At 49.0% G+C, this 19,808-nt stretch overlaps 1 protein-coding gene across 1 annotated transcript in view; it reads right to left on the bottom strand.

Annotated features, from left to right (window-relative positions):
* WDFY4 (WDFY family member 4) overlaps positions 1–19,808 on the bottom strand; it is a 262,564-nt gene that overhangs the window by 139,844 nt on the left and 102,912 nt on the right. The window contains exons 31-38 of the mRNA XM_069461073.1: positions 18,071–18,235; positions 15,103–15,306; positions 14,360–14,474; positions 13,026–13,180; positions 10,474–10,712; positions 8,531–8,652; positions 6,877–7,062; positions 4,361–4,497 (exon numbers count right to left, since the gene is read on the bottom strand). Coding sequence (XP_069317174.1) covers positions 4,361–4,497; positions 6,877–7,062; positions 8,531–8,652; positions 10,474–10,712; positions 13,026–13,180; positions 14,360–14,474; positions 15,103–15,306; positions 18,071–18,235 — 1,323 coding nt within the window. The remainder of the gene's footprint in view (positions 1–4,360; positions 4,498–6,876; positions 7,063–8,530; positions 8,653–10,473; positions 10,713–13,025; positions 13,181–14,359; positions 14,475–15,102; positions 15,307–18,070; positions 18,236–19,808) is intronic.

Genomic DNA, 19,808 nt, shown 5'->3' with positions numbered 1-19,808 from the left:
AACAGATGGTGACACACTTTGTATTTTGGAATAATTTTAGATTTGCAGGAAAGTGACAAAGACAGCACAGAGAGTCTCTGTCTGCCCTTCGCCTGGTTTCCCGAGATGTTAGTTAACATCACACATTGCCATGGTGTATCTGTCAAAACTAAGAAACTAGCATGGTTGTTGATATCTTTCAATTTGTTTTTAAACGGGGAGGTCTGAGATTGAGCAGGCAAGCAAAGCGAGTCCACTGCTGTGAGGAGGGACAGCGGCCCAGAGTGCAGTCAGGAGTTCTCCGAGCAGAGCGTGGCCTGCAGAACACCCTGAGGTGGCCTTTGATGGCCTCGGGGGAGCCCAAGTTCCCAACCTCTGTCCAACAGGCTGAGATCCCTGGCTTTTACTATGCCGAAGGTGGTGACTTCACAATTTGATCCCAGAAGTGACTACTGTGATGGCGTCAGAAAGGGAAGGAGCAGAAGTAACATCTAGCAAATCAGCCTTGCCTCAAAGTTCAGCTCACCTGCCAAGAAGAAAACATTTTCTACTGAAAATGAAGATAGGTAAGAGGAATTATGGATCCTACATCATATGTCTCACTCCAAGGAGCAATTTATCAGTGCTAGAGAGCTGTCAGCTGCTGACAGGATAAGGAATAACACCAAATGAATAATGTTGCCTCCAATACCAACTCCTTTAATTACAAGCCTCTTCTTTCCAGAAGAGAGACAGAAGATGTAGAAACCCCAATTTCATGCACTTGTGCCTGAATAATGTCTCCATGCTGCTTTTTCCAGATGGCGACCTTCTCACTGGAGGGACTAATGATGTGGGCATATTTAGGGAAAAACCAATAACGGAGTCTTTAACCTTCAACAACAAAAAGCGTGTTGTACAAAATGTTCCTTGGGATACATTAGAAAATATCAATTACATTGCTCACTGAGGTGTAATCAGCTGTAATAATCAAAATTAATTTTTAAAAATAATTAAACAGACCCCAGGGCAAATAGTTGATGCTCTTATCCTATGACATCACAGTGTACATATGTACCTGAGAAGTTGTGCCTTCTGTTAGTGACAAAGACATCTCGTGGAGATGAGCGATGGATGTGGGGGGCTGAAGGCTGCTGAGTTTCCTCCCAGCGAAGGGAGGGTGAGCGAGCGTCTGCGCCCTCGCTCTGCGCACTTCCCGGCACGTTCTGGAAGGGCCTGCTATGTGGCAGGCACTGTGCCCAGCCCCGACGGAGCTACTTGTATAGGATGCTGATAAGCAAAGATACGGTCGATGTTCAAAATTAAGAGTCCTCTTTGTTTTGAAAATAATGTTTTTAAAAATCCACAAGATACTGTAACAGTAGAAAGGATGAATAAATCAGGTTGAAGGTAAAGTGGGCTCAAAGGGGCAGGAAGAAGCCGTGGAGAAGTGTGCGTGTGCATATTTGTGTTTGTGGACGTGTGTGTTACAGAAATTTATCCCCTCAGGTGTGTGTAGTTACAAAAGCTGGACCATGCTTCTCTCTCCGGGATTCCATATCAAAGAGAAAAACATACTCAGTTGCAGAATCCTGCTGTTCTTGAGTTACTGAAAGTGAGGTTCTTCCTCGTGCTGACAGCTGAGGAGACTCCCATAGCTGTGCGGAAATTGGGGTGGCTGTGGGTGACTCTCTGCTCCAGTCCAGCCACACTGGCCTTGGCTGCCCTGGAGCACCCAGCACAAGCCTGCCTCGGGGCCAGTGCCCAACTGTCCTCTCTGCCAACCCCTTTCCCAGACAGTCACAAGGCTCATGTTCTTCCTAAATTCTCCCCTCTGCCTCAATGCCCTCTTGCCAAAGATGGCTTCACTGACGTTCTCCATCTAAAAGGCCGGGCCTCTCTCGCCATTCTCCCTCCCCTGACCCTGCACAATCTCTCCTCATTGCAACCAGCGCCCCTAGCGTTTATGAATTTATTTATCTGCGTATTATCTATCTTTGTCCCTTAGAATGCAGCTCTGTGCGAGCAGAGAATATGTCAGTTTTGCTCCCTGCTATAACCTCACTGCTTAGAGCAGGATACAGACTAAGCACTCAATAAATATTTATTGAATAAATGAATAAGACCTCAACTGATGTAGACAACATCTTCAGCAGTCTGCCTTCACCAAAGACAGCCAGCTTTGGACGTTCTTTCTTCCAGATCTCTCAATGTGAGCCAAGAGCAAACTGTCACAAGTCACTCAGTACACCTACCCAAACACTGCAGCCTACTCAAGCTGCTCTCCAATGAGCTGTTGCTCAACCCATCTCCCTGGTACTCACGGCCGCTGAGCTGTGCCAATGACAGTGACTGGAGAAGGAGCCTTGGCAAGAGGCAGCGTGGACAGGTGCAAGGATTCCACAAAATGAATGTCCCTGCCCAGCACCATAAGCATCCCTTCCCTAGCTCCCAGACAGGATGACCTGACTTTCTGGGGACAGTGCTAACTTGATCAAGGAGTAGAAGCTCCAGGGCGAAGCCAAGGGAGGACGGGCTGGACCCCTCCTGCCACAAACGATGTTGGCGGAAGCAGATGCCTGGGCAAGTGGGGGTGCTCCAGGCTCCTGGGCTCAGTACACAGCATCACCTGTGGGACGGCTTCCTCTTGGCAGAGAGAGCTATAAAGTAACGTGGAATTATGTAAACGGTCTTCTATTTCTAAAGCACGCGCAGTTTCCAAGTGCCTCCCCATGTTCTGGTGCAAAGAGAGCACATTTTCCAGTTGCAAATTCAGGAATGGAGGCTCTGAGAGGCTCTGTGAATTGCCTAAGGTCCTTCTCAGCAGCACAGAGATGGGATCTTATCTTCAGTCTGCCACTTAACGGCTGCAAAGCCTTAATCTTTTCAGATTCAGCTTCCACACTTATGTAACAGGGCTAACAACGCCTGTCTTATGTAGCTGTTATAGAATCTGAGTGAGTTATACACGCATTCATTCATTCAATCAGTGAGTCTATGAACACATTTATCGAACACTGTCTTCAGCAAGTCAACACACTGAAGATACAGCCGGAAAAAGAGGTAGGCTTTGCCCTCAGTTCTCAGAGCCAGGTGGTGGGCCAGCCCAGCTAAGCTCATTTCTGGCCTTCCCTTCTACATCTGGGCTCTCTCTCCACGTGCCCCGAAGCCTATGATTCCTGAAGATTAGAAAGAGAAATTCTCTGTCCCCTGGCTGCCTGGGCAGTTGCAAGCAGCCTCTTACTCCTCTCTTCTCCCATCATCTGGTGACTGTGCCTCCCCATCAGTCACTGACCACAGGACAACAGATTCTGAGCAGATGGAGTTTGGGACTGAGAGCTAGGACGCAGGTAACGTGTCTGTCTGCTGCCTCCTCCACCTCCCCAGGGAGCCCCACCCGAGTTCCCACAGCTATCTGCCCCACTGTGGAGAGAGGCCTCCTGGCCCCGAGGCCATGTCCAGCAATAGCCACAGTCTGCTCTGGAGAAGTCAGAGACCCCTGCCTTAGAATATATGGCAGACTGTGTCTTCCACAAAGAGTCTCAGCCACCTTTCCAGTCCTATGTGTTCTTGCAGAACGTGCCACTTCCCCATGAGGAGGTGGAGTTTATTTCCCTCCCCTTGAACTTGGGCAGAACTTTGTGCCTGTCTCCACATAGGTGATGCCATGCGGCTTCTGAAGCTAGGCTGTAAAAGGCAACACGGCTCTGTCTGGTGCTCGCTCTCTGTCTGTCTGTCTCTTCCCATTAGCCCTGGAAACCCTGCCACCATGCTGTAAAGAAGCCGGTCCCATGAGGGGGTCACGTGCAGGTGCTCCAGCCGATAGCCTCAGGTAAGGGCTCAGACTAGCGCCAGCAGCAACCACTGAACGCGTAACTGAGCCTTCCCATGATCCGAGCCCCAGCCCCAGACATTGTGGAGCTGAGATGCCCACCTGCCCACTGTGCTCCAGATTCCTTACACTAGTGCCCATGGTCACAAAAAAATCATTGTCAGTGCCTCTGAGCTTTAGAAGGATTTGTTATGCAGCTTTCAAGAAATGGACTAGAAAACCCCAATGGCTCTGCCCCACAAGGTCAAGAGGGCCCACCACTGTGTGTCCTGGAAATGGAGCCAATGTTTCTGCCCCCTTTGCTGGGCTCACACACCCAGCCATGCTGAGCAGTGTGCTAGTGCCCGCTAAATATGCCCAACTCCAAGGACGAAGAGAAGCAAGGAGCCAGCCCAGGCTCTGGCTCCCCTAGACATAGCCTCGGCTGGGAAGCCAGACACATACCCTTACGTGCTCCAAAGAACATGGAATTAGCTCACATCCAGTGACAGACAGCAGAGAGGAGACACAGCTCATGGGGTTTGAAGCAAATGCCTGGTGCTTCTCTAAGGAAAAGCTGTCTGGGCTCACCTCTGTCTTGCACTCCGGGTCCTTGACCTGCCGCCCGGGCATCAGCCTCATGGCTGAGGACAGGCTTCCACTCCACGAAGTGACTTTGCTCTGGTGGGTGACATTCGAGCGACTGGCCAGTGACTTCTTCTCAGATGCTGGGGACAGAGAAACAAAGAACGTCAGAGGTGAAGTAAAAGCACACAGTATTTCTACAGCTGTCTCAGCTTTCAAAGGGCCAGCCAGGGGCAGCAGCCTACTGTGGCTGCTTCCACGAAAGGAAACAGCCCAGGTTACGAGCTCACGCTGCTGTCTTCTGACCCTCCCTTGGCTAACAAACACCGTGGGCTTTCAGGTCACTGGGCATGGAACCCACCCCTAGCTTCACAGCTTGCTGGTGTGCAGCGAGATAGTGGGCAAGTCAGCTGAAGTTGCTGAGCCCCAGGATTCTCATCCTGTCGAATGGGAATGACAGTATCTGAACTCACTGGGTGTCATGAAGATTAGATAAGACTATGTATTTAAAGGATCTGGAATGTAGAAAGTGTTCAATAATATACAGTTGTTGGCAAAAAGAGAGCAATTTGTAAGCTTTAAGGTCCCTCTTACCGTTTTATTCCACTCTATGTGCATGAGTATATATGTCCTCTTTTATTGCACTTTTCCCTGAAATGGCAGCTGACATTTTCGATTCAAATTGTACATGTGTGTACATAGGTATTGCCATGGTTTGAATATGTGTCCCCTTCAAACTTCATGTTGAAACTTATTTCAATTGGTGGTATTAAGAGGTGGGGCCTTTTTTTTTTTTTAAATTGTGATATTTTTATAATGTTAAATCATATACTAAGAAGATATAAAATCCCATGAACCTTGACATACTAGGCCATGGAACACTGAAATATGTAAAACAAAAACTGTTAGAAATACAAGAAAGGACTGGACAAACTACATTCATAATGAAGATCTTTCTTAGAATTTGACAGATCAAATAGACAAAATCAAGGTAATAGTGTATCTGAAAAACATAATGTAAACATAATAACAATTAAAACGTTTGGTTATATATGTATAACTTGTTAACATTTTTATTCAACCAAAAGAAAATATATATTTGTTTTCAAATACCCAAAGGGCATTTTTAAAAGTTTATGCAATAGACCACAAGAATAATCTTCATGAAACAGACAGAGTCAAAATCACATAGGCCATGTTCTATGACCATGGTAGTAGAAATATTAGAAAGTAATAATAAAAAGACAATGTAATGCCCCTAGAAATTACATTTCCTAAATATCTCTTCAGTCAAAGAGGATATCAAATTTGGAATAACAGACTATTTAGAAAATGACAGTGGGAACACTGACCCTATGGCAAGCAGCAAAGCTGTGCTCAGGAGGAACTCCAGCCTTAAATGTTTTTATTATTTAAGGAAATCCAGAAATCATAAAAATTACTGAAGTAAATTTTTCAACTCAGCAATCAGAAGAAGATAAAATAAATCATAAGTGGGCAAATTAGTAACAGTAGAAATTAGTGGGGCCTTTTGAGAAGAGATTAAGCCACGAGGGTTCCCCCTCATGAATGGATTAGTGCCTGGAAAGGGCTGGAGGGAACCAGCCCAGCCCCTTTTTGCCCTTCTGTCTCCTCCGCTATGTGAGGACACAGCGTTTCTTTCCCCCAGAGGGGGCAGCAACAGGCACTATCTTGGAAGCAGACAGAGCCCTCATTAGACACAAGATTTCTTGGTAGTTTGATCCTGAGCTTCCCTGCCTCCAGAACTGTGAACAAATAAATATTTGTTATTTATAAATTACCCAATCTGTGATATTTTGTTATAGCAGCACAAATGGAAGAAAACAGCTACGTATATATGTCTTTGCCAGGACTAATTTGGAAAGCCAATTAGATAAAGGTTCTGTGCCACTGGGACAATATACGTGAAAATAACTAGCTCTTAAATCACTGTGAATTTTGTGATGCTGAATGACAAGTATATGAGCCATAATCTGAGAGCAGTAAACTCCTAAAAAATCAAAACTGCATTCTTGCAACTGCCTGGACTAATATGAGGGTAAAATGTTGAGTCACTGACAGAATGCAAGGCATGTTAATATTTTGGGGATACAGACTTCACTTCATGAAGTGACGGGACATGAGGACCCTGAGGCTCAAGGTCATCACATGACTTGGTGCAAACTTTCCAAGCTGGTAGGGGGATGTCAGGGAGAGACCTAGAACCCCAAGCTCCTGAGCCCAGGCCACAGCCTCCACACAATGGCCCCTTCCTCTAAGAGATTACTAGAATCTGCCTGCTTGGCTGGCACCTCTGGACTTCCAGTCTCCCAAGATGCAATGCAACATTTATTCTTTGTGAGGAAAGGAACATGAGGTTTTAGTGATGTCAATCCCATCCACCAAAGGGACGAGAAAAAGGGTCTGGGTGGAAAAGGCTTTGGGCCCCGAGTGGAACCTGGGGGAGTCTGGCTCTATAAGACCTAGCAGCTCCCACTCCCTAGAGCCAAGTGGACAGAGACCTAAGTAATGCTGCCAGGCCTTGAGCATTGTCTCTTCCCAGAGTGGGGTGACCTCTTCAATCTTCACTTCACTCTCTCCAGGTTTCACAGAGAGATCGATCTTGAAAGTGTCTTCCAGTGCCTGCCGCCTCTGTGCCACGAGCTTCTGCCAGAGAGTCTGCACTGTTGTCTGGATGTTGTGCTGGACTAGCAGAGAGAGCACATGGGACAATCAGGCCGACCGCAGTGAACCCCCCAGAGAAGGCTAGGAGATGGTGCACCGTGAGTGGCTTTACCCATACCCTTCTCACTTCATGTCTGGAACATCACACCAGTTTTCAAGCTCCAGCCAGAAGCAGTTAGTATGTAGAGCCATGGGACTGACAACAATGCTGCCAACATCCATGCAAGCTGGCCTCCCCCACCTCTAACTGCCTACCATCAAGTCCTGCCTGCCTCACGCGTCTAGACTAGGAGACATGATGGATGGGCTCAGAGAGCATCTTCCCCCGACACCTCAATTCCACTGCACGCCACAGAAGTACACTGTGTGGCCTCTGTGTAGCCAAATGGCTCCTTCCAATGTCCCCTAACATGTTGGCTTCTCAGGGGAATGGACGCCAGACTCAAGTATGTGCCCCGGGGTTCAGGACCCAAGCCAGTCATCTCTCCTAGCCCTGGAACATGATTCCCATCACCCACTCATCAGTGCCCTGGAACTGCTCAGACATGGATAGAGCTACCAAGCCACCTCTGTCTGTTGTGCCCGACATCTGTAATTCCCTGAACCAGGCCTACATGTCCTCTGATCTTGGACCACTGGCTCTTCCCTCTGGCCCATCCTCTGGAGACTGTTTTTCTCACCCTAGGGGGATGGACAGTGCCCAGTCCAGCTCTACCAGCCAACTCCCAAAGTATATATCTTCATGCTGTAATCAATACAGTGTCAGCATAAATGCAAAAGTCACAAGATTTTTGGGCACTGGCTTTGGGCACCTATGTGACCAGAACACAGAGGCTCTTGTGCATATAATCTTATATCACAAGATATCACAAGGTGAGTGGCAGTCTGCAAATCAAAGTGGCAGACAACGGTGTACTGAAGCTTCTGCTTCCTAGATCAGGAGAGAGTGTAATCTCCCAAACACAGAGGACTGGCTGCTATATTGCTAAACTTGATTTGAGATTAGTGAATCTAAGAATAAACTCCATTAAGCCAAAAGTCTTATAGAGAGTAATGAGTTTGTTTACTTCCTTCCCATTTACTGGAGAACAAAGCCGAGAGGCAACTAGATAATGGCTTGAACTAGGTGAGATGGCATGCCAGTTTCAACTTCTAGTGAAACACTACGGATTAAGCTCCTAGTCTAACCAAGTCCCACAGAGCTTTCTTTCCATCCATCCACCCACCATCCATCTATCCATCCATTCATTCCTTTCCATTCCATTTATTATACACAAAGACCATTCTAGGGTGATTTTGTACTAGGCTACCTTGCTACACTAACTACCACATTACTCTGGAATTTCCCATGTCCTCTTCTGGCCTTTGAAAATTTCCTTGATGGTATTTGCTCTCGTACCTTGGGAAGGATAAACTGAAGACCGTATGCCCAGCAGGTACCACTGTCCATCTACCAGCACCACCCCCCAAAAATAAACAAATACAATGTACCATCACTCAAACTTGGAAAGTCTTCCCCTCTTTTTTCTTTGACGTCTTCATTTGGGGAAAGGAAGACTTGATGATAAGGAGACATTCTGGGCTTTGGCTCCAATCCAAATCCTTCTGGATAACTGGTGGACAAGAGATTTTTCACTATCACCTCTAGTTTCTTTGGGACCATTCCATTGTTCTTTATTACAAATAATTACACTCAAAACTCAGGGCATATCAATATGGAAAAACTTACCTCATCAAGTTAAAGCAAACACTATTTAACAACTTCCACAGCAGATATTAACAGTGGCATTCTGGATAGCAGGGAAAGCACCTTCTCTTCAGGGGAAGTCCCATCTTGTGGAATTGTGGAATTCCATCCGTGCTCCCAGCAGGCCCCTGGGCCTTCTCCTGGTTCCTCACCAACAAACTGGCCACTTATTTTGGCGCTTTCCCAAAACACTCAACTCTGCCTTTCTTTGGCACTGATTTCATGCCACCTTGAATGGGGCCCGAGCTGCTTTATGGGTGTGCCTATCTGTGCAATAAATAGGGCCCCGTTTTGGGGCTCTGCTGTTACCCGTCTTGAAATTTGGAGTAATTTTTGGACATGAGCCCTGCATTTAAATTTTTCCAGGGGTCTCACACATGATGTAGCCAGTTCTAAGTGGGGGCACAGTGGTTTATACATTAGGTTTCCTAGGAATGGTGTGCTCTGGGGGTCCTACTGATGTTAATTTCCATGTGCCCATTATGACACAACACAATAGGCACTCAGTAAGTGTTTGTGGGTTGAACTGACAATGATGAGCAAGGAAAACATATTAACATATGAGAATGTACATTTTTGAAATTTCTAGAATACAGTCGCCTTTGGATGTTGGAGGCAATCTTGCTGAACAAGAATGTGAGGAGGGCGTCATTTCAAGCACAAAAGCCAGTCATCATTCTGCTCCCCTTACTTATGCTTTCAGGATGGCTAGGGCCTAATTCTTAAAATACAGGAAAAAAAAGAAAAGAAAACAAAGAACTCCCCAAATTTAGCCACACACTGAAAATGAATTCTTTTATTTCAGACAGATAAAAAGACAAGTGCCTCCTCTAGGCTAGGAGGGTGACTCAATACTTCCCAGAGAGTTTTAAGCAAGTCAATGGTAGTGTTTACAGTCAACTCTACAGGATTTGGGGATTTTTTTTCAAGTGATCAAACTTATAACTTGCACTGGGATGAATATGACCAAATAAAAGGACAAGAGCTGAGCGCAATATCCCATTGTCCTCTCTTCCTCAACACTTACATGGCTCTGTTAATAACAGACAGTGCTCACAGGCAGGATGATGCTGGTGACACGTGGCATGTGCACACTGCCACACAGAGAAAGACAGGAATGAAACTGTGTGGAGAAATATATTTTCAAACTTGAGCCCTCTAGAAAAGGATTTAAATAAGCTTAAATTAATAGCTTTTTATTAGTGTTTCATAGGCAAGTGTGCTTATGGATGTCTTATTATTTAATAGATATAATTTATATTATGTATAAATTTATTTTTAAGAGAACAATTATTCCTGGTTTGCACAATGAAATTATACTTTTCCATTCTAAGACTGCATTTATCAAATGTTAATGTTTCTGAAATCTGGCTGTTTCATAAAATCAATGTGTACAATTAATGTCGGCATTTTCTGCTTCAAAAATTAAATCAGTGAGATATCTTATAAGCTTAGAATTGTAGATATAGGGTAAATTATTATCTCATGATGATTCCATCTCCTCGGCCACATGGGCAGGTATGGGTATGACTTAATATATTATCTATTATAACACTGTACATAGTTTGGATGACCAGATAAACAAAAGGATTATATCATTTATATTGACCTCAATCAAGCATCCCTCTAAATCTCTCTTTTCTGCATTGACCACCAGCAGGAATGAGAATAAGTGGGCAGCTCTCACCTTCTTGCATTGAGCAGCAAAAGGCAATGCATGAGACACAGGAGGAAGCTGACGTTGGAATTGTAGGTGGCAAAGATAACATCCCAGTGTTCCTGTAGAAAGTTCAGGATGCTGAGAAGGCCAAGGCATTCTGAGAGGGACTGCTGGGGCTTGGAGAGGCAATAAAGAATGACTTTATTTAAACTGCTGTATAAAGCACTGAGGACAGCATCCCTTTGAGAAGAGGCAGTCTCGATGACCTGTGTCAGAAAAATAACACACACACACACACACACACACACACATATACTTGTGAGTATTTTGCAATTTTAGATACTGACCCAGTTTACCAAAATAAATAAATAAATAAATAAAATCAAAGAGTGACATGATCTAAAATTCAAATAGGACTAGTTTCCTTTACCTTTGAGCTTCTATTTAAGTGAATGATCAAAAAAGGCTATGCAGAATTTGGGTGAAAACTTGTGTCAAAAAAAAGTTAAAAGTTTACCATGATCATATTATGACAAATAGACTTGGCAACCAGAGATTCCTGAAATACTGGTAACATGGTTGACATTAAGTGTATGAGAGCATGCTATTAGTAATATCTACTTCTAAAAATAGATATGTGTCATTATTAATAGTTACCATATGTAGAGTTTTTACAATATTCCAGGTATTCTAGGATATATTTAACCAAACAGGTGAAAGAATTCTACAAGGAGAACTATAAAACACTGATGAAAGAAATCATAGATGACACAAACAGGTGGAAAAACATCCTATGCTCACGGATTGAAAGAATCAATATTGTGAAAATGACCATACTGCCCAAAGCAATCCACAGATTCAGTGCAATTCCTATCAAAATACCAACATCACTTTTCACATAATTAGAAAAAACAATCCTAAAAATCATATGGGACCACAAACGAGCCCAAGTAGCCAAAACAATCCTAAACACAAAGAACAAAGCTGGAGGCATCACATTACCCAACTTCAAATTAGGCTACAAGGCTATGGTAACCAAACAGCATGGTTCTGGTGTAAAGGTAGACACACAGACAGAATAGAGACTAGAGACACACAGAATAGAGAACCCAGAAACCAAGGCAAATACCAACAGGCAACTGATCTTCGACAAAGCAGACAACAACACGCACTGGGGAAAGGACGCCCTATTCAATGAACGGTGCTGGGAAAACTGGAGAGCCACATGCAGAAGAATGAAACTGGATCCCTAGCTCTCACCATATACAAAAATTAACTCAAGGATTAAAGACTTAAATGTCTAGAATAAACATTCTAGAAGTAAATGTAGGAAAACCTCTTCTGCACATGGCCTAGGCAAAGAATTTATGACTCATAGACGTTTCGAGAGCTGTGAGCCCTCGGGCCCAGCACCCCTGAAGGCACCAGCCCCTGCGGGCTCCCCCTTTTGGGTATGAGCTCTGAGTATCTGGTTTGGCTACGGGAAGCTCATTGGCTTCATTCTCAACACAACTTCCCAAGAATCTGATTTTAACCTTTCTGGAGTTATTCCTGAAGAAGCCACTGAATACATTTTTTTTTCCAGGTTTGCCTGGACCTGTGCATCAGACAAACTGACGGTTGCCCTAGGAACTGTGCCAAGGCCCAGGCCTGGGGTCTGTGGGTGACTCTGCAGACGGAAGGTGCTAGGGGAGCCAATTTTGCTCTCTGCAAGTTATGAAGAGGAGGGAGGACGGTTCTCTTGGGTTCCGCTGCAGAGGGCATGCCCAAGGCTGCCGATAGGAGTTGCTGGAGGTGGATTCCAGCTTGGTAAGAGAAGTACTTTCTAGAACCACAGACATCCCCATGGGTGGGACAACTTGTATGTCCCACAGTGAACCCCTCCTCACAGGAGGGTTCAGGCAAAGGCTCACGGAGGCTTGTCAGGAAAGGTCTCCAGCATGTAACAGGGCTGGGGATCTAAAAAAGGCCCCTTTCAATGCTAGGATCTTGAGATTGTGTAATTCTCGGTGTGTACACACATGTACGCACACACACGGCAGCATTTTAGATCGGATCCATAGGCATGCATTCACACACGTGGGTATGTACGTAGATCTATTTATCTGGAGAGAGAGAGCACAGGCATGAATAACAAAACCAGGTAAAAATATTAGATTCCTGCCTCAATTTCAGGAAGGTACAAATATGACAGATAGAGGTGGGTACCACGGAAGAAAATGAAATAGGCCTTTCAGAGACAAAGACGTCGTTAGTCCTTTCTTTGTTGATGAGAAATAATTAAGGTCAAACCGATAATGACAATAAACTCTCAAGGGGTTGAAGCAGCGTGTAGGAGTTTACAGCGCTCAGGTGCCAGTGCAGGGAGTGGAGGCCCCAGTGGCTGAGATGGATCTCAGGTGGCCTGAGGTGAGGGCCCTGCAGGGCACTCAGTGACCACCACGTGCTCCCTGGGCACTTCCTTCCCCGCCCAGATCAGATGCTATTCCAGGGAAGGACGGCAGACTCACCTTCACCAGCTGGACAGTGGCCAGGAGCACCCCACCCGGGCGCCCGGTCAGTCAGCGGGGCGTGCTTACCACCATGATGTGCTCCAGGATGAAGAGAAGGATGTGTCTGGGGTCTGCCGAGAACGTCCCGCCGCTCAGCTTCTCCACCAGCTTCTGGGTGAAGTAGGAGACGTTTGCGAGCAAAGCAGCGGCGGCTTCTGCATTTGTCTGAGGCTCTTTACTGCCTGGCGGTCGGGGAGGAGACAGGCTGGCTTGAGGGTCTACATGGACTTCACCACAGTCTCCAAGCCCCTCATGGTGACCAACCACGTCTCAGTCACCTCCAGGCACCCCATTGCTCCAAAGACAGAGTCTTGTACTTGGGAGGTGCCCGGCGCACATAGTTATTCCAAGTAAATGCATCATGAATAATCTGGTCAGTGACATAAACCAAGTGGTGAGAAAGGACCAGGGGAAGCATCTCCGCCAGTGGCTTTTTAGAATGAGGATGGGGTGGAATGTAGTGCCTGAGGCCAATGATTGGAGACCTGGAGCCCTGCTGCTACGTGTGGCTGGGGACAAAGGTGGAACACTGGTGGTCGGTCTATGCTCACAACAGTGCAGGCACCAGGCCCAGACATGTGTGTGACGTTGTCAGCCAACCCCTGGAACAACCCCATGAGTTAGCCACGACTGCTGTCCTCATGCACAGGTGCTGGCACCTGCCCAGGCCAGAGTCACACGGCTGTCCAGTGACAGAGCCACACCCACACCCTGCACCACCCTGCCACGCCCCCACATTTCACACTCTCTGTAAGAAAGGCCCAGAAGGCAGGGTTTCCAAGTTGTGGGCAAGGAGGATCAGAAGATGAGTCATGTCCCCAACGAGTCCCGTGGCTCAGAAACCACAGAAAGGACTTTTATTTAATCTTGCCAAGAAGGTACAGCTACCTTGGAATTAAGTTATTGGAATGAAGCCTCAGTCTGAAATTCTGAAGGGCAATGGCAGCATGTTCACCCAGGTTCATTTGTATAAGAAACATGGGCCGCGCACCTCTTCCGTACTCAGGCAGAACGCTGAGCAGACGATGTGAAATTCCAGGATCTTGACTTCCCTTATGGGAAGAGATCTCATTTCTACTGAAGCTAGAGGAGAACCGATTTTAGCTCACAGGACAAAAGAACCTTCTGTCTCCGTGTGGTCCAGCAATGACGGTGGTGCTATGGAAAGCGGCAAACACCCCTTCACTGGGGGCCGGGGCAGGGTCAGTGAGCTACTGTTGTGGATGCCTGGAGGGACTGACACCCAGGAGGAGGGTGGCGTCCCATGGCTGTGGTCACCTGCTGGGGGGCACGCTGGCTTTCCCGCTCAGCGGTCAGTGGCCTCGTGTCAGACACAGGGAGGCCCAGGTTGTCCCACTCACCTGTGAGTATCAGGGCATTGCCCCCGCTCATCATGTGGAATGTTTCCATGGAGGAAAGCAGGACTTCAGACTGGAAGTCTCGCTTCTGTTGACTGGTGGCATTGTCCGGAGAAGCCTGGAAGCACAGCCGGGGACTGACTGAGACAGCAGCCACACGGCCATCATGTCCACTCAGCACCCACCACTGCCCTTGCCTGGCAGTGCACTGATGCCACAGCTGCCTTGACGTGGACTGCTGACAGCTCACAACTGCCCCTTCTTGGGGGCTTTGCACTCTGACGACCGAGCTGCCTCACCCAGGACACGACACCCACTTCCCCAAGTGAAGAGGCAAGGAGGGAGCCCACAGCCCATGGCCACCTGGCAGGTGCCTCGAGGTGGGGCCAAATCTGGGAGGCAGATAGCATACCAGCTCCCCCTGGGGACCAGGCTCCAGCTGAGACCACCTCTGGGCTAACTTCTCCCACACCCCCTCTGCTTGCCTCCATCCTTCTCCTAAGAGCATGCCCCCCTCAATAAATCGTTTCCACAAACTGCCCCCTCCTCAGGCTCTGCTTCTAGGGCCCCTGCCCTCACTCTACCACCAATTGCTCTGCCAGGTCCTGCAGTTCAGAGACTCCCCCCTACCCTCTGATCACTGCAGTCCCTGGCTCTCCCTCTCCCTGGGGACACCCTTCCCTGAGGGTGCCTGTCCCCTTGCAAGCTCCACAGCACACGGCCCCAAAACACCCTCTCCAACCCACCTCTAGGAGCACCTCCAGGGGCAGCCACTGCTTGGGGCTGGGGGCCCCAAGGAGGAGCTCCCTCAGGAGAAGCTGCATGAACTCCCTCAGCTGCCTCCGGGCGAGATGTGACTTGGCAGGAGCCTGCAGACTCTTCACAGGGCTGTCACCTTCAGCCGCAGCCCCAGGACTGCTGGTGTTCCAGGCAGACTCAGCCACCGCCCCCTCAAAGACAAGAGAACCCCAACATGAGCAGCCTGCCCTGTCTCAAGCCCTTTCATCCCTACATCTGCAGTGTGCGTGGGCAGGGTTCTCATCACACACCCTAACGTGTGGGGAAACTGGGGCTTCAAGGAAGGAGGCCGCCTGCCCAGGGTCCAGTAGCTTGTAAGGTGACCTGCTGTGGTCTGAGAACCTGGGCTAGGCCGTGTCGTACAGAGAAGGTAAGCCCAGAGTCAGAGAGGCTGCGGTACTCAGAGACAAAGCCCAGGATATGCTGGGCAAAGCTGCTTCCCTGCCCGCCACAGCCCCCGTCAGTAAACAGCGACAATACAAACCATCTCACAACGGAGCTGTGAGCATGAAATGAGAGAATAATGGACATGGCACAGCCTGGCACCCAGTATATGGTCAGAGGACGCCTACTCTGGCCTCCTGGTGGGGCCCCCGCCTTGACTTCCTGCCCAGGCTCCGCTGATGTTGACAGGTAGGACCCTCAGGGGAGAATGACGGAGAAGCAGGACTCCAGAGTCCTTTCCTCAAGTCCCTGATGTGCCTCGGCATTGTCTTTCCCATTTTATATTTACAATGCTGGGAGAGAAAGTGGACAGGGCTCATTACCCCGGATACATCCAGGAGGACACAGAGAAGCTGGGAGGCTGAGTGACGCACCCAAGGACACTCGGCGGGGGACTGCTGACTCCCAGCCCGTGAACTTTTCCTGCACGTTCATCTGTTAGCACCTCCCTCTGCTCATTCATAAAATTAATGCAGCCATTCTTAATTAAGCCATAAAATGAATTTAATGGCACCTAGGGAGGTGGTGACTGCATTAATTAGCTCCGTGCGGCCTTGATTGGAAAGATGCCATATAAATTCACAGCAAATCGAAGCCTTTGGCCACCAGCCTTCTGCATGAAGAGGGCCTGTCACATTTCTGTGCAACAAAGGCCTCGAGGAGCCAACTTGGAGCTGGGACAGGCAAGGACGGGTGGGGAGGAGCGCCTGGGAACTGGAGCCAGGAGCCTCAAGACGGGGCCTGGCTTGCTTGCCCATGGTCAGCTGCAGAAGTGACTTTGGGCCGGGCCCTCCCCCAAGCAGGAGCTGCTGACCAGGGGGAGGAAGAGCCCAGGGTCAGAGTGTGCGCCTGGGCTACGCCGGGGCACTGGGCTGGAACCCCACCCAGCAGATGGCAAGCCTTGCCCTTGGGCATAGGGGCTGAGCAGGACATCTGGGTTGGGAGTGTCAGGCCACTGGCCCCCTACAGAGCACCCACTTAGCAGGGTGCAGGGGAAGGCCTAGTCTCCCCCATCCTCCCCGCCTGGCCTGGCTGCCTGGCCTCTGCGTGCGGGTCTCAACCCCGCCTCCTGCAGCCAGCAGGGCCTTCCTTTGCTCTCGATTGAGTTTTTTCACTCTCACTTTTCTAGTAAGTCACTTCAGTTAATATGAATCCCTCAAACCATCTCAAAACCACTATTTTGAAAATAGTCTAGTCTTTATATATAGTCTTTTTGTTAAAACTAATTACTCTTACATTTTATTTGGCCATTTAATTTTATTTTAAACTGACCATAACGGAAAGGACATGGCTTTGGGCTGAGGGCGTGAGGCTTAAGTCCTGGCTCTGTCACTTGTTAATCAGGTGAAGTGCAGCATTTTTCATTCTCTCAGCTGTGCTGGAAGATGGGTCTTGCGACCCCCACGAGGCCGGGAAGAAACTGGTAAGCACCTTTGTCTTTCTGCATCTCCGTTTCCTCTCACTGACACCACCTTTGTCAGGTGGCTGTTCGGGTTACGTAAAGCACCAGGTTCGGCCGGTGGGGGCTGTGCCCAGAGACACACTAGTAAACCAGTGTGTTGTGCACTCATTTTGTCAGTTAGCAGAGGGCTATGGAGCAACCACCCCCGCATTTGCTTGGCATTGTCTGCAAATCCCCCTGTGCACCGTGCCCTGCCTTTAGCTGCAGCTGTCAGTTGGCCTGCAGACATGGCTAGCTCACGCTCCCTCTTTGGGTCCCTGCTCCCTAATCCGCCCAGGTGGAGGTGGATGCATGTATTTCTGCCCATCCTCCTCCTATACCTGACCTTCTGCACCCATTCTCACCTGCTCCTCCTCTCAGCTCCCAGATGCTCTCAGCTACCTGACTCGCCACCCCTTAACCTGCGCGGCCTGCCTCTGGGCCTGAAACTCACACAACTTCCCATCGCCCTTCTCTGACTCCCAGCACACAAGACCCAAGGCCTTGTTCTCGAGCCCTGGGTCAGCCCTTCTCCCCTCCCCACCCTTGGCTCCTCTGGCTCTGAGCTGGGCCTCCGAGCAAACCCACTGCCTGGGAGGAGACTCGAGTCATGACCCGAGGGACCTGCGAACAGGACGAGGTCCTGAGAACCAAAGGCCGAACAGGATGCTCTGCCAGGACCGGCCTCCCCTGTCCGGTGCACAGGCAGCAGCCTTCCTGGAATGGGGCTCATCGTTCCCCCCTGTCAGTGCGTGGGAACTCCATTCAGAACTGGACTCGATCTGCTATCAAATTCCTCACTACTGAGGTCCTTAACAGCTCAAAACAATGACTGAGTCTCAGAGCAGAAAACGACCTGGACCTGCACCTCAGTCAAGAAAAGGAAAATTACCCAAGTTGTTTATTCAATGTTCCAATCAAGTTGCCTTAGAATGTATTTAATTTGGGCGAGTGGGGAGGAACTTTTCCCTTGTCCCTTGAGGGATGATGAAGCTCACACCTCCTCTCCCGGGGGCAGTGGCATGTCCTACCTTTTGGGTTCCCAGGGAGAAGGTGGCTGTGGCCAAGATCTGGAGGAACTCCGGGGCTCGCCACGCCGGGTCCTGGGGGTAGGTGTGGTGCACGAGGCCGAGGAACTGCAGCACGCCGGCCGGGAACGCCTGCTCCCAGGCGCTGTCTCCAGAACCTGCGGGGGGCTGAGGCACGCTTCGTGAGAGGCGGTGCGTGGCGGCTCAGGGCAGGGGCTGGCTAAGGCAGAGGAGCTGAGGCCCGGGGAAGACTCCTTTCTGAGACTTTCAACAAGACACCTAAGACTGCGGCTCAGCACCGGGTACTGCCCATGGTTTGGGGAAGGGTTTAATATGCACAGACGTTGTTCTGAGGGCTTCACACGCATTCCCTTTCCCACCTCACGACAGCCCTCTGAGGTAGGTTCTGTGTTTACCCCTATTTTACACGTGGGTAACCAGAAGCCCAGAGAGGTTCGGTAGCTTGCCAAAGGTCACCCAGTGGGTAAGAGTCAGTGCCCGGAACTGAACACAGGAAATCTGGCTCTAAAGTCTGGCTGTCTTCCCCACACGATCTCTGTGTGATTAGACATAGCACCCTATACTCAGGAACTTGCCCTCAGAAGTAAATCCAGCCTTCCCTAGCCTGGCACTCATGTTTTCACTGCAGATTTTGCCCAGGCCAATACCTGGGCACACCTTATCTGAGGCTGGTGGGGCTTAAAGAGCCTCTTCCCTGCCAGCCAGGGGTCTGGGATGGTTCCTATTGTACTACCCCTGAGGAGGCCTGGGCACCAGTCTGCTCAGACACCACAACGTCTCTCCCATCTGGTCTTGGCCACACAGCTGAGCCTCTGCCCTGAGTCCTGACTACACAGTAGCACCCCCTGGAGCCCAGCTCCCTTGGCTGGCCTTGCCAGCCACTGTCCAGACACTGACCCTAACCCAGTGTATGCAGCTGCTGCCTGAGGCCCTGCTGTCCTGAGTGGATACCCTGGAACTGGAAAACTGGCCAGCCTGAACCTGAGGGTCACTCCCTGCACAGCCACATGGCACCTGGACCGATGCTCAGCCTGCTCCTGCACATGCTACAGGAGCACACCAGGCCCTTCCTTTGTGAGGCCAGCTCCTCAGCCCCAGCCCCTCCCATCCGCGGCACCCTCATTTCCCCACCAGCCTGCCACTCAGTGCTGGCCTGGGGTGCTTGAGTTAGGATGTCCCATTAACCAAGTAGCCAACGAGTGCCTGCACTGTGTCTCACACTTAGAAACTCAAATCTAAGTGCAGAAAGAAAGGCAATACACTTGGGACCATTAGAATCACATTTCTGGGATCCCACGAGGGTTTTGTATGGGGCTGGAGTAGGCAGGCAGAGAGAAGCCATTTCTGAAGTCACCTGCATCTGAGTTCTCTACCAGGTTCTTGAGGCACAATGTTAGATTTGCAGGAGAGGATGAAAGACAGGAGTTCAGAGAGCTTTCTCTGGAGTTAGAAAACCTGGACTGAATCCTGCCTCTGCCACTTGCTAACGGTGCAGCTTTAGACCAGCTCTTTACTTCCCCCAGGCCTTGGACTCAACTCTATAAAACAAGGATCATAATGTGACCTATTTCAAAAGGTTGCTGTGAGGATCAAATGAGACATTTTAGCAATTTGGGCTTATTTTCAGTGACTCGCACAGGGTAAACACAGAAGAAGCAGGGAGAGGAGGTCAGATAGAGAGGACTTAGACTTTTGGAAGAGCACTTTGGAGTTGATGTAC

Source organism: Eulemur rufifrons, chromosome 28 (genome assembly GCF_041146395.1).
Source record: "Eulemur rufifrons isolate Redbay chromosome 28, OSU_ERuf_1, whole genome shotgun sequence".
Taxonomy (NCBI): domain Eukaryota; kingdom Metazoa; phylum Chordata; class Mammalia; order Primates; family Lemuridae; genus Eulemur; species Eulemur rufifrons.
The sequence above is the reverse complement of the archived record's forward strand: the minus strand, read 5'-3'. Positions and strand labels throughout refer to the sequence as shown.